A 16,118-nucleotide genomic window follows, 5' to 3' on the forward strand; every position below is an offset into this window, starting at 1 on the left:
TGTCCAGCTTGAAGATCCTTATGGTGTTGGCCAGTGACTGGATTTCAGCATCTGATCTTCTATACATCTTGAAGTCGTATGTGTACAGTAGATGAAAAACTTTCTGTTGATCTGTGCCTGCTTAATAACCCAGGTTCGTATTTTGGAAAATTATGGATAGGGTGATTGTAGTGATGATGAACAGCAGTGGGGGGGGAGAGTCACCTTGAAAGGTTCCTAACCTGATAATGACCAATCTGCCAACAAAACGTTCTGTCTTTCAGTACTTCATTGCATTTTCTGCGAACCTCCAAATGTTTTTGATGACTCCAATGGTTTCCAGACAGTTTATGCACCAACGATGAGGTAGTGAGTCAAAGGCTTTCCTGTAGATGATCCAGTCACATGCTGGCTAGTTTTGTAATTTTCTAGGACCATTTTGTCAGTTAGGATCTTGAAAGTCTCTTCAGGTTTGCTGCCGGATCCTAAAATCAACTTGACTCGATATTTCGGCGATCCAACTGTTCGCCATCTTCAGGAAAATGCTGCTTATGCTGATGAGTCCCACTGAGACCTGACGCCAGGTTGCAAATCGACGTCCTATATAGGCCACCGTTCAGTACACGGCGCATGCGCCGCCCATCACAGTTTCTGAAGATGGCGAACAGTTGGATCGCTGAAATATCGAGTCAAGTTGATTTTAGGATCCGGCAGCAAACCCGAAGAGACTTTCAAGACTCATTATGCCGGGAAAGCCTACGCAATCACAGTTATGATCTTGTTTGCTGTGCTCCTACGTCCCTGTTTACTTCCTTTTTGTCCTGCTGGCAGAATACTGCTTTCTTCCACATAATGCTGAGTTCTAGCAGCTATTACATCTGTCATCAACTTGAATACAGTAGGCTGACTTGTTGGTATATAAAGTATGTTTGATACTCAGCATGTGTGAAGTTATTATTTATGGTTAGCTAAACAACATCATCATATTTTATTTTCAAGATGAAATTTATACAGTTTTTTTAATTTATGTTTTTATTGTGTATTAATGTTCTAGGGTAACTTATTCCTTGTTGACCCTTCATAGATATCCCTGCATGCTTCTTTTGCTTTCTTTATCAGAAGTTGAAATGTTTTATTGTTGGTCTCAATGATGTATCTGCTTCAAACAAAATAGCTTCACTGTGTGTGATATAGACAGGAAAATCATTTAGAAATATTAAAACCAATATTGGTCAGCAGAGGCACTCCTCAGAACACTATATTATTATGTTTTGGATATGATATACATACAGGGTTCATGTCTAAAGAAAGGAGACTGACCACCAAGCAGTGCTCTGGTTGCCAGAAGCAGGCTCCCCGGCAGGGGAATTTGTGTGGGGGACTAAGCTAAGCAACAAACTGGGCGGCAGTCACGTCCAAGCTCCGACACAACTGAGGCTCATTCAGGGCACAAAAGCTCTTTTTGAGATTTTGTCATGGCAGTAAACATGAAAAATGGAGTCTATGCTGCAGCAATGCACATTATTAAATTTTGCCTTCACCTGGACAAAACTGCTTCCAGGAGACTCAACTTGGTTAAAGGCTGTTATAAAGATGGTGTCCTGTCAAGGGCCCAGCTTTCCCAGTGGGTTCAAGAATGGATAGGAGACCATTGAAGACATGGAGTGGTCTGGATACCCTCCAATGAGTGGTTGGGACAAAATGTGGCCAAAGTGAAAAAACAAAGAATTCTTATCTCGAGGTTGAACTGTCAGTGCTGTTTTCTACAAAGAAGCCCTTGCACACCTATTCAGTGCCAATCACTGGAAGCTCCACCACGGCAGTGTTCCAGCCCGCACTGCCTTCGTTGTGAGTGACTGACTGTCCCATATAGGGGTTGCAACTTGCCACAGTCACTGTAAAGCCCCTATATGAGTCCATCAGACTTTTTTCTGTTCCCAAAGCCCAAGAGAAGCCTGAAAGGTCACCATTTCAACAATTTTCCTGCCATCTAGCAGGCTGTCACAGAATCTCGGGAGGAGATTACGGCAGCTGACTTCCCAGGACCCTATGCAGCATGGGAATCATGTTGACAGCAGTGTATCAACACCCAAGGAAAATATTCTGAAGAAATGTAACGATATATACTGATTGTATCAATAAATTCTTCTTACCAGGCCCAGTCTCATTACTTCACAGACAAACCCTGTATGCCATTAATAACTTTACCCGTACAGTATTTGGGATACACTATGTGATCAAAAGTATCCGGACACCTGGCTGAAAATTACTTTAAAGTTTGTGGCGCCCTCCATCGGCAATACTGGAATTCAGTATGGTGTTGGCCCACCCTTAGCCTTGATGACACCTTCCATTCTCGCAAGCATATGTTCGATCAGGTGCTGGAAGGTTTCTTGGGGAATGCCAGCCAATTCTTCATGGACTGCTGCACTGAGGAGAGGTATCAATGTTGGTCGGTGAGGCCTGGCACGAAGTCGGTGTTCCAAAACATCCCAAAGGTGTTCTGTAGGATTCAGGTCAGGACTCTGTGCAGGCCAGACCATTACAGGGATGTTATTGTTATGTAACCACTCCGCTACAGGCTGTGAATTATGAACAGGTGCTCTTCAACAGTGGGAAGCAAGAAGGTGCTTAAAAAAATCAATGAAGGCCTGTGCTGTGATAGTGCAACGCAAAACCACAAGGGGTGCAAGCCTCCTCCATGAAAAACACGACCACACCATAACACCACCGAATTTTACTTTTGGCACTACACACACTTGCAGATGACGTTCACTGGGCATTCGCCATACCGTGATTCATCACTCCACACAATGTTTTCCCACTGTTCAATCGTCCAATGTTTACACTCCCTCACCAAGTGAGGCATTGTTTGGCATTTAGCGGTGTGATGTGTGGCATATGAGCAGGTGCTTGACCATGAAATCCAAGTTTTCTCACCTCCCACCTGACTGTCATAGTACTTTCAATGTATCCTGATGCAGTATGGAATTCCTGCGTGATGGTCTGGATAGATATCTGCCTATTACACATTATGACCCTGTTCAGCTGTCGGTGGTCTCTGTCAGTCAGCAGATGAGGTCAGCCTGTACGCTTTTGTGCTGTGCATGTCCCTTCACATTTCCACTTCCCTGTCACATTGGAAACAGTGGACCTAGAGATGATTAGGAGTGTGGAAATCTTGTGTACAGATGTATGACACAAGCGACACCCAATCACCAGATCACTTTTGTAGTCCACGAGTTCCATGGAGTGCCCCATTCTGCTCTATCACAGAGGTCGCTGATATGGAGTACCTGGCAGTAGGTGGCAGCACAATGCACCTAATATGAAACACACATGTTTTTGGGCATGTCCGGATACTTTTGATCACATAGTGTATGATATACCAAAACTATGTGCCCTATTTTTCACATTTTCTCAACACACTGTCTCTTGCAACAATGACCAGCAGAATAAGAAAAAGTTATTTACTTTAGTCTATAGCCACAATTTTTATTTTATCAACTGGGTACCAGGTACCTTGTACTATCATCAAGTGATCTCTTGATATGCAGTTATCATTCTCTCTTCTCAAGTAGGGGTGTCAGTATTGACTGTGCGCGTAAGTTGATGTGATGATGGTACTAGATACCTAAACTAGTAGCCAGGACAAAAGTTGCAGCTATCAACTAAGGCAAATAATAGGTTTAAAAATATACATGTTACATTTTTATCATTGTTGAGTGCCTGATGCGTTACTTTTCTGTATTATACAGTAGTATGGCTGCCATACCTGAGACTAAATTTTGCTTCGCTTGGAAGCCTTCATCATTATATAATTTTGTTTTGTTTTTCATAATTGTTTCTGAGATATTTGAGAACAAAGAGAGCTGACTGACTATTCTGTAATTTTCTGTATCTTGGACATTACCATCCTTTAGGAATGATGTACTGTTGTCTGCTTGAAACATTCCAGAAGCATTGTTGTTGTTGTGGTCTTCAGTCCTGAGATTGGTTTGATGCAGCTCTCCATGCTACTCTATCCTGTGCAAGCTTCTTCATCTCCCAGTACCTACTGCAACCTACATCCTTCTGAATCTGCTTAGTGTATTCATCTCTTGGTCTCCCTCTACGATTTTTACGCTCCACGCTGCCCTCCAATACTAAATTGGTGATTCCTCGATGCCTCAGAACATGTCCTACCAACCGATCCCTTCTTCTAGTCAAGTTGTGCCATAAATTTCTCTTCTCCCCAGTCCTATTCAATACCTCCTCATTAGTTATGTGATCTACCCATCTAATCTTCAGCATTCTTCTGTAGCACCACATTTCGAAAACTTCTATTCTCTTCTTGTCCAACCATTGCCAGTCTACATTTTATATCCTCTCTACTTCGACCATCATCAGTTATTTTGCTCCCCAAATAGCAAAACTCCTTTACTACTTTAAGTGTCTCATTTCCTAATCTAATTCCCTCAGCATCACCTGACTTAATTCGTCTACATTCCATTATCCTCGTTTTGCTTTTGTTGATGTTCATCTTATACCCTCCTTTCAAGACACTGTCCATTCCATTCAATTGCTCTTCCAAGTTCTTTGCTGTCTCTGACAGAATTACAATGTCATCGGCGAACCTCAAAGTTTTTATTTCTTTTCCATGGATTTTAATACCTACTCCGAACTTTTCTTTTGTTTCCTTTATTGCTTGCTCAATATACAGATTGAATAACATCGGGGAGAGGCTACAACCCTGTCTCACTTCCTTCCCAACCACTGCTTCCCTTTCATGTCCCACGACTCTTATAACTGCCATCTGCTTTCTGTACAAATTGTAAATAGCCTTTCGATCTCTGTATTTTACCCCTGCCACCTTCAGAATTTGAAAGAGAGTATTCCAATCAACATTGTCAAAAGCTTTCTCTAAGTCTACAAATGCTAGAAACATAGGTTTGCCTTTCCTTAATCTTTCTTCTAAGATAAGTCGTAGGGTCAGTATTGCCTCACGTGTTCCAACATTTCTACGGAATCCAAACTGATCTTCCCCGAGGTCGGCTTCTATAAGTTTTTCCATTCGTCTGTAAAGAATTCGCATTAGTATTTTGCAGCTGTGACTTATTAAACTGATAGTTCGGTAATTTTCACATCTGTCAACACCTGCTTTCTTTGGGATTGGGATTATTATATTCTTCTTGAAGTCTGAGGGAATTTCGCCTGTCACATACATCTTGCTCACCAGATGGTAGAGTTTTGTCAGGACTGGCTCTCCCAAGGTTGTCAGTAGTTCTAATGGAATGTTGCCTACTCCGGGGGCCTTGTTTCGACTCAGGTCTTTCAGTGCTCTGTCAAACTCTTCATGCAATATCATATCTCCCATTTCATCTTCATCTACATCCTCTTCCATTTCCATAATATTGTCCTCAAGTACATCGCCCTTGTATAGGCCCTCTATATACTCCTTCCACCTTTCTGCTTTCCCTTCTTTGCTTAGAACTGGGTTTCCATCTGAGCTCTTGATATTCATGCAAGTGGTTCTCCTTTCTCTAAAGGTCTCTTTAATTTTCCTGTAGACGGTATCAATCTTACCCCTAGTGAGATAAGCCTCTACATCCTTACATTTGTCCTCTAGCCATCCCTGCTTAGCCATTTTGCACTTCCTGTCGGTATCATTTTTGAGACGTTTGTATTCCTTTTTGCCTGCTTCATTTACTGCGTTTTTATATTTTCTCCTTTCATCAATTAAATTCAATATTTCTTCTGTTACCCAAGGGTTTCTACTAGCCCTCATCTTTTTACCTATTTGATCCTCTGCTGCCTTCACTATTTCATCCCTCAAAGCTACCCATTCTTCTTCTACTGTATTTCTTTCCCCCATTCCTGTCAATTGTTCCCTTATGTTCTCCCTGAAACTGTGTACAATCTCTGGTTCTTTCAGTTTATCCAGGTCCCATCTCCTTAAATTCCCACCTTTTTGCTGTTTCTTCAGTTTTAATCTACAGTTCATAACCAATAGATTGTGGTCAGAGTCCACATCTGCCCCTGGAAATGTCTTACAATTTAAAACCTGGTTCCTAAATCTCTGTCTTACCATTATACAATCTATCTGATACCTTTTAGTATCTCCAGGGTTCTTCCATGTATACAACTTTCTTTCATGATTCTTAAACCAAGAAGCGTATGGAAACAAAATAGCTCATTTAATACATATATTCAGGGAAATCATAGTCAATTTATGTATTCGTTCAGTAAAATGTCCCACCCCTTCATGGTTTTTTTTTCCCTTAATTTCTAGACTCCCTCTCTGAATTCGTACTTGGTGGTTAATGCCAAAAATGTAGTTATTATTCATTTTCACTGTTTGGCAATATGACATTGACAGCTTTCTATTTACTTCCTTCCCTCACAACAATTTGATCATTCAGTAATCTTGCGCTTCAGTATGTATATCACATTTGTTATGTGGACTTTTCAGTGTTTTGTGTTACAGTTCAACATATTTGTGCATGTCCAACTAAATATGGTTTATTTTGTCACGTTTTTGTTTATAATGGATTAATTATTTAACATTTCCATTTAGGATGTAGCAGATACATTTGGGAGGGATGTGCTTCAAATGTCAGCTCTGTTATGAGATTTAGTTCTCCGAGAAATTCTGGAACACTGTTTTGTGTTTGAAGGCACACAGTTCCTATTGTATGTGAATGTGCTCCAGTGGTTGCACATTCAATATGAATTGAATTATTGCAAAAGAGAAGCACACATTTTCTGCTTTTTTGATGAGAGTGGAGTCAGTTTATACATATTTTGGGATTACAGAAGTGTCTGATTCTACCTGTCTGCTTTGACCCATGATATCATCAAAATGGAGGAAATGGCCATCTAAGCATCTCCAATATTGCACCTATGACATCACTACGTACACATGGCAACAAACACGAAAATACGCATAAATAAGACAATAACATACATCTCCCACCAAAAATACAAACAAACTAACGGGACAACTGCTGGAAATTGGGGGTTTTAGGGTGGGGACAAGCTACATATAACTGTAAAAAAATTACAACATTCTGCTACAACAACAAAATCTGCAGGAATTGGCATTTCGCAACTATCGATACCGCTAAAAAAAAAAAAAAAAAAAAAAAAAAAAAAAAAAAAAAAAAACCTACAACTATGAAAATTGGAATCGGACATTTCTCTTGACAAATACAGCTCAACCACAGCTGAAGAGACCAAAACACCAACACCTACAACTATGAAAATTGGAATCGGACATATCACTTGATCAATATAGATCAGTCGCACCTGACGACACCACACCAATACCTACAACTAAAACTACGAAAATTGGAATTGGGCATTTCCCTTGACCTACATAGGTTGATCACAACTATTGATACCAAAAAACCAACACTTTCAACTACAAAAAATAAAGTCGAAACTATAACACCTCAAAAGCCCAGAAATTAAACTTCCCTACATGAATTAAAACAAAATCAGTACACCATAAATACACAAAACATTGCAACTCGAGAGGAATAGACCCCAAGGAAAAAACAATTATGCACCACCAACAAATTCTGGCACTGCAAACTGGGTTGGCCACATGCTCATGCAACCTCCCCCCGACATGCTCTCTCTCTCTCTCTCTCTCTCTCTCTCTCTCTCTCTCTCTCTCTCTCTCTCTCTCTCTCTCTCTACAAACACAAACAAGTCATAAACTCCATGCCGTAGTGACGTCACACACCAAAACGCCCTTACGTCACGGGTCAAACCAGACGCATGGAATCAGATGCTTTCATTGACCCCATATTTTCAGTATAAACACATTTACTTATCTCTTCTGAAAGAACATTGCTATTTTGTTCTAAATTGATGGAATGAAACTTTGGTGTTTGTGGAACAGAGGAATGCTAAGGGTAGATAACATTAGATTATTACCTGATTAAAGTGACATATTTGTTAACCCTTTAACTGGAGAAGGCGAGATAATTCATCTGAAGCAAATGAACCCACAAGTGCTGTGGGCAAGATAACTCACTTGTGTATCATTGCATCCACACATATCACTTACCTGTGTACAGTTGTATCCACAGATAATTCATTGGGGCACTGTTTCATTGCTGTGGTAGGCATGATAAATTGCTCCACCAATCTTGCAGGCATGATAATTTGTTCCAAATATAAAAAATAAATTAAAAATGAGAGAGAGAAAGAGAGAGATGCTTTTGAGCATGTTTAACAACACAAAATGCCTTACAATTATAGTTGGTGTATAAGTAAGCGTTAATCCCTTCACACAACTAGAAAACAGCAGTTTTGTCTACCCATGCAAACGGTGGTAACATTTCCATTTGCATGAAAGCATTCAGTCCTGAGTACTACATGCCGTACTTACTCAGTTCTCAAATACATACAAGATAGTTAAAGGCTATATCATACAAATTGTTGTAAGTTTTCTGAAATATACTTTACAGTTTATTCCCCTTTGTCCCTACGTCTCTCATTTTGACAGCATTTCAAAGTGGTAGTCAATATTTTATTTTAAATATTTGATAGGAGATAGATGTCAGACTACACATAGAAATCTTCAGGGTTTGATTCCTTTCTGGCCCTAATAATACTTGTTGCATATTATTTTCATATCTGCAACTGCTTCGTTTGTGTACAAATTCAAGGTTACGCGGTAGTTCAAATTCCTCCTGCAATTGGTTGATTCTCAGGCCAAAGGAAGGCAAATTTATACTATTTTCAACATGACTAAGCCTTGTAAAGCACACAATGGTGATGTTCTAACCAAGAGGCTGTAAACAACTTCATTCTGATTATGTTGTCAAACTTATCTGTCTAATATTTCATTAGTTTCAGCACAGATGAACAGGAGTATGAATATTCTCGTTAGATTCAATGTTGATCAAATATTTCACAGGTGAACAGCTGTATGTCACTGCCCAAAGGGCACAAAGTGACCATGTTGTCATCATCAGGTACACTGATTATCTAGGAGCTGAAACTGGACGTATATCTCCTGGCCCCCTCCGTCCGACCCGGTGCTCTTTCTGAGGTCATAGCCAGGGACAGGCATGAGCCCAGTACCTCCCCCCGCCCCTCCCCTTTTTGTATCAGTACATTACTCCGTAAGAGGTTTGTGCATGGAGATACGTGCTGCTGGTGTGTCTGCTATTGCTCCGCCAACCACAGAAGTCAGCTACTTGTGAGATATCTCCTTCCTCTTCTTAATCTAAGTACAGGTTCCCAGGCCTTACTAAGGATGTAGCTACTATTATGACTGATCAACAGTTCCCTTACTAAAATCTCTGTAGATACTTTAATAACACATTCCCAGGAGATAGACATCTATGTCAGACCTTTATAACAGTCATTAATCCATAGCATGTAGGTTCAGTAGGCAATGTTCTGCTACTGCCGACTTGTTAGGCTGCTGCAGTCTCATATGCTATTGGTATTCTTGGCAACAGTACACACCACCTGACCTATAAATGTCATGCCACACTGGCAGGGGATCTGATTGACCTCAGACTTCCATAGTCCAAGGTTGTCCTTCACATTACTGAGTAGTGCCCATGTTTTAGCTGGTAGGTAGTTGCCAGTAGTCACTTGGCATTACCAAAGCATTAATTCTACCTTACCAATAATGCAGCACAAAAATGGAATAAACACAATTTTTCTTTCCAAAAAGTTCCATGGATTCTTGTAAAGAGAACATCGAAACTCGTAAGGATCTGTAAGCTTAAAGTTGTGAAGTCGCCCAACAAAATCCATGGAGCTATGAATATGATGTAAGCTTAAAGTTGTGAAGTCGCCCAACAAAATCCATGGAGCTATGAATATGATGTAAACATGTTCTGATGTATAGGCTAAGCATATCCTTCAAAGATTTAGTGAGTGAGTATGTTGGAGCACAGACGTTGGTAACAGTGGGGCTGAAAGGCACTCCATATTTTGTAGATGTTTGAAAGTCCATAAAGTCTCGGTGAAACTGGTGCTTCTGTAGTAACTCCTTAACAATCATACCCCCTGCCAATTTGGCATGACATACATAGGTCAGATGGTGTGTACTGTCTTAGCTCATTGCTGGGAGAATCAGTGGTACCCCAGGTCACAGCTGCCTAACAAATTGTCAGTAGCAGAACACTGTCTGTTGGACCTACAGGCTATTTATTATGACCACACTAAGGTTCTGACACAAGCGTCTAATTTCTGGGACACTGTCATTAAAAAAGTTGAGGTTTATCTCTCAACAGACAGTACTTGCTCGGTTCATTACCTCTGCCAGCCACCACTGGAGAATGGTCTGAAGATGTTCTGCAAATAGACTGAAACCAGTTACCATTATAATAAATGTTTTTATGTGATCAAGATTGTTTTAATTTGTAACTTTTAAACATTAAAGCATCTGTCAAGATTTGAGTAAGGGAACTGCTGGTCACTAATAATAGTGGCTACATCCTTAGTAAGGCCTGGGAACCTGTTCTTGGTCAGATTAAGATATCCCACAACAAACTGATTTTGAGGGGTGGTAGAGTAATAGCAGAGACCTGACAACTCATGTCTTTGGGCACAAACCTCGTACAGAGCAATCTGTTGGCAGGAGAAGATGGGGAGGAGATGCTGGTCTCATGCCTGTGCCTGAGCATGGACATCGGAGAGAGCACCAGGTCGGATGGAGGGGGTAGGAGATATAAGTCCTGTGCCAGTCCCTAGATGTTCAGTTCATCAGCACAGCTGATGATGGCAATGTGGTCGCTTGCCAAAGTCTTGTGCCCATTGGACACTGACATCCAGCCAGTAACCCATGAACTACTTCATCATGAATTATATTGGAAGAATTTGAAAAATTACAGACCCAATGTTGTTCATTTACTTTAATAAGCCATAAAATTAAAGAGCTTTTCCTAGACTGTTTTGCATAGTTTAATTATGTTTCCAATATGTACTTGTTGTAAAGTTATAGCAAAAGTGCTCTTGGTTACTTAATTCTGCATCAGAATTATGAATTAAATTATTATACTCTATGCGAGTGAGTGATATAGTTCATAGGTGCTATTATATTATTTAGGGAAACCTACTTTGTTTGTATGGTACCCTCCCTCCCCCTTCAATAGCCCACATACTTCAAGATCACTTATAAATAAATAATAAATATCATATTTTGTAGTTTGTATGCTAATTTCACTGCTTATTTTTTCAATCAGCCTGTCATTTGACTCTGTGAGAGTAAGTGGGCCTTGTTTCGGACTTAAGTATGCAGAATTATTTGACATTAGTACAAACATGCTATCCTGACCACTAATTACGCCAAAAGGTTTGTTACTCTAAAATGTCCCATGGAGTATGACCAGATTGTTTGGCAGGATGTGTGGATAAGTGGATTTATACAGATAATACTGTTAATAAATTTTTATATAAAAACAAAGATGAGGTGACTTACCGAACAAAAGCGCTGGCAGGTCGATAGACACACAAACAAACACAAACACACACACAAAATTCAAGCTTTCGCAACAAACTGTTGCCTCATCAGGAAAGAGGGAAGAAGAGGGGAAGACGAAAGGAAGTGGGTTTTAAGGGAGAGGGTAAGGAGTCATTCCAATCCCGGGAGCGGAAAGACTTACCTTAGGGGGAAAAAAGGACAGGTATACACTCGCACACACGCACATATCCATCCGTGTGGATGTGTTTTTTTTTCCATTGAATATGAATATCTAAAAAATTTTAAGCTTCATTTTATGAATTCCTCACCATGTGTTACCCTTATCAGTGGGGTAGTACCTCAAGATTTATGGAACTGTATACATTGTGTCTGTCTGAAATTGAGAGTGACACCTTTTGCAGAAAACTAGTCAGTGATACGTTTTATAACATTGCTTACCATTTCTTCTGTTGCTGTATGTATGCTCAGATTAATTACAACACAAGTCCCATTCACACAAAGAACCAATTCTGCTCATTGTATGTTCAATGGAAGATTGATTGCATATATGAGAAGCAATAGTGGACGTAAGATTGGGCCTCGAGGAACCCCATATTTGATTTCTCTTCAGTCAGAAAACTCTCCCCTGATTACATCAGTTGAATGACTAAGTACAACTTTCTGCATTGTTTTGGTTAGATATGACATTATTGATTGGTTGACTGTACTATCAGTTGCATAAAACCTCAATTTATCTAGGAAAATACTGTGATCCACACAGTTAAATGCCTTAGATAGGCCACAGAAAATACCAGCTGATGTTGTTTTGTTATTTAATGCTTGTTAAATTTAGTAAGTGACTGTGTGAATGGCATTATCAGTTGAGCAACTCTTCTGAAATCCAGACTGTGATTAACTGAGGACATTACTGTTGCTCAGGTGGGACACTATTGTAGAGTATATGACCTCAAAACTTTTGGAAAATGATGTCAGTAAGTGAAACAGGTCAGTAGTTATTTATATCTCGCATCACCTTTCTTACAGAGGCGATTTAACAGTGGCATATTTCAATTTCTCTGGAAAAATGCTTTGAGTTAATGGTGCATCAGATATTTCAGAAAAGATAGTGGTTATTATAGTGTAACAAGTCGTAGTACTTTGTTGGAAACACCATCAAATCCAGATGAGCTTTTATTTTTGAGAGAATATATAATTTTCATAATTTCGGAAAGGTAAGTTGGTCTGTGAGACATCTATATAATTGAATTTTATGTAAGGTGTTCAGCATACTATTTTGATTTTTGTCTTCAACTATTTATCCCTATATTTTCTACTAAATTTGGGAAATGATTATTACACATATCTTCTACATTTGACTTATCATTTATAGCCCTTCCATTTAATTCAATAGTGATGTTATCCTGCTCTGTCTCTTGTTTTTGCTACACTCCATATAGCCCTAAGTCTGTTGTCACAATTACTGATTTCTGACATAATGTGTGTGTTTTATTGATTTTTGATACCTTTTCTTGGTAATTTTGAGTAGTTTTGTAATGTGCAGCTACTGTAAAATCTTTACTTGTTCTTGCGAGCAGAAGCATTTCACTTTTCCTGTCTCATGATACTTTAATCCCTGCAGTGACCCATGGAGTTTTACAAGGCTGTTTAATATCATTTCTGGTTAGCTTATGCAGAAAGCTTTTTTCAAATCATAATATGAATTTATAATAGGATAGATTAAATTTTATGTCAACATTTGGTTCATTATAATTTAATCCCATGTATATTGTATAAATACAGACATAGTAGACATCAGCATGGCTCTCTTGTAGTATGCATTATGAATCTGGTAAAATGAACAAATATTTCCACCATCCCAATGGCATTTACCTCCTGAATCACTACTCATCACTGCTGATGCCACCTCCCTGAACTCCAACATCCATCATGCCCATGGCCTTGCTACTATCAAATACTATCTCTGTGAACATCCATCAGACTCCAAACCCATCACCTCAGTCATTATACAACTTATCTACTATATTATCATCCACTACTACTTTTCCTGTGAAAGGAAGGTTTACATACAAATCCACGACACATCCATGGGCAACACATGGAATCATCCCATTCCAACCTGTTTATGGGTTATCTAGTAGAAACCTTTCTAGCTCCCAAAACTCCCAACCTCTTGTCTGGTTCAGGTTTTTTGTGATATCTTCATGATCAGGACTCAGGGCGAAGACAACCTATCCACATTCCTTCACAACCTCAACACCTTTTCTTCCATCTGCTTCATCTGATCCTCCTCTACTCATCAATTCAGTTTCATGGATATTATTCTCTGCCTCACTGATATCCACACTTGTGTCCCCATTAAACCCACAACCACCAACATTAACTGGATTTCAACAACTCTCATCCCTTCCACACTAAAAATCCCTCCCATACAGCCTAGCTACCTGTGGGCAGTGTGTCTGCAGTGATCAGAACTCACTTGCCCAGTATGCTGAAGGCCTCACAAAGGCCTTCACAGGCAGGCAATACAACCTCCCCCACTCCCAAACCTAGTCCACAAATAGATTTCTTATGCCCCATCCTCACATACACCCAATCCTCCCACAACCTACACTAATCAGCAACAAGGGAACACCCCCCTAGTCACCCAGCATCTTGCTGGACTGGAACAGCTGAACCATATCATTTGCCAGAGCTTTGATTATCTCACATCTTGCCCTAAAATGAGGGACTTTTTACCTGAGATTCTTCCTACCCTTCCTAAAGTGGTCATTCATCACCTACCCAATCTACACAACATCCTAGCCCGTCCCTATGCCACTCCCACTCTCAACCCCTTGCCACAGGGGTCATATCCTTGAGCAGACCAAGGTATAAGGCATGCCCAATCCACCCACCCAGCACCTCCTATTCCAGTCTTGTCACAGGCTTATCGTACTCCCGTCAGAGGCTGGATTACTTGCTTCCACAAGTAGCCATGTCATAAAGCAATTCTGCTATGATCACAGCGTAAACTTTTATTTTGGTATAACTACCAACCAGATGTCCACCAGGATGAATGGCCACTGCCAAACTGTTGCCAAGAACAAAGTTGAGCTGCTGTTGGTGGCACAACATGCAGCTGAGCACAGTGTGCTCAATTTTAGTGGCTGCTTCACAACCCTGGTCATCTGTATCCTTCCCTCCACTGCCATATTCTTTGAACTACACAAATGGGAGTTCTCCTTACAACACATCCTCTGCACCTGCAATCATCCTGGCCTCGGTCTCAAGTAACACACTGTCCCTGCACCCTCCTCTCAACAGTTTCTCCCTCCTCCATCCTGTCACCCCTTTCCAATTCACATGCCCATGTCACTTTCAGCATGGGCCACTCCCCACTGGCCCCTATATTTGTTCATTACATGTGCAGCCCATATACCTCCCACTCCTCCCTCCCGCATACCTATCTGGCAAACCAACTTCCTCCCTTTACTCTAGCTCGTAAAAGGGTAACTCTGAAAGCTACCAAGTTTCCTTTCTTTTTATCTGTGCCTATTGATAACTCAATGCTTCTGCTTTATAGTGAATGGTCTCCTTTAACCCAAAAGTAAATATTTCAGGTTTATATTTCATTGTATTGTCATTAAGTAGTGTGACAGTTTTTGCAGACACATCCACAAATTTTCAGATGCTGGGTTACTGTTAAGCAATTCAGTGCTACGAAAAGTGTTAGCAAACATGGAGTGGTGCGTCAAGAATGCATTTTCGGACTCTGACGATGCCAATGTTGGACGTTGCATTGTTCATGCTTCAGGACTCTCATGCCAGGATTCTGTTCAGGTAAAAATCTGGAGGTAGAATATTCACTGTTTTGTGTTTTTATTCTTGAAATTACTAACATTATTTTATGTTACAAAAAAGTTCATTTATGGAATTAATATAGCTATGACAACTATAAGAGGCCAGATTTTAGAGTGCTGTAGTTTCTGTTTCTTGTAATGTCGGCATTCTTATTATAATTTAGCTTCTGTGAAATCTATAATGGTGTGTGAATTATTGGATTCAAGCAGAATATTTGCAAAAATGAACTCTTTTTGTATTATATACTCATTTATTTAACAGCTAAATGTTACATCAGTATTTTGTGTATGAGTTTCACCTTGATTAACATTTCAATCCTCCTCTGCATGCATTCTGCTAGGTATGGGCAAAGAGTTTCCAATTTCTTCATATGTGTGTATTTCTGTAAGCTGCTCAAGGAGTTACATGTTTGTTGTAAAGGTGGTTTCCTTCAATCTTTGCTTTACAACTGATCACATACTTTCTATTGGGTTCACATCTTGGCTGTTCCTAGGCCATGACAAAGTTTTTACATCATTTTTAGCAAAGAATTGTTTGACTGACTTGGCTTTATGATGCAACAATTTATTTGTCATAAAAACAGAGTCACCATGAGAAAACCACTTCACCATCTGAAGCAGTATATCTTTTCCTTGTTGCTGTTGATTCATTGAACCTTGAACAATATATGTTCTATATGAACCATTTACAGATATTATGCCCCACACCATAACAGAAATTTGGCACTTGACTGTTTGAGCCACACGTGACATTATCAACAGGCTATCACTAGCTCTTTTGAGATACTGGCTGCTCACCTCACATATTGACAACATGGGCTCATCTGAAGAGCAGACCTGTAATAATATCTAAAGAAATAGCA

At 39.9% G+C, this 16,118-nt stretch overlaps 1 protein-coding gene across 1 annotated transcript in view; it reads left to right on the top strand.

Moving 5' to 3' along the window:
* The window catches only part of LOC126469794 (chondroitin sulfate synthase 2), a 120,585-nt gene that overhangs the window by 6,775 nt on the left and 97,692 nt on the right, over window positions 1–16,118 (top strand). Inside the window, exon 2 of the mRNA XM_050097046.1 lies at window positions 15,084–15,235. Coding sequence (XP_049953003.1) covers window positions 15,084–15,235 — 152 coding nt within the window. The remainder of the gene's footprint in view (window positions 1–15,083; window positions 15,236–16,118) is intronic.

The sequence above is a fragment of the Schistocerca serialis genome, chromosome 3 (assembly GCF_023864345.2).
Source record: "Schistocerca serialis cubense isolate TAMUIC-IGC-003099 chromosome 3, iqSchSeri2.2, whole genome shotgun sequence".
NCBI classification, from domain to species: domain Eukaryota; kingdom Metazoa; phylum Arthropoda; class Insecta; order Orthoptera; family Acrididae; genus Schistocerca; species Schistocerca serialis.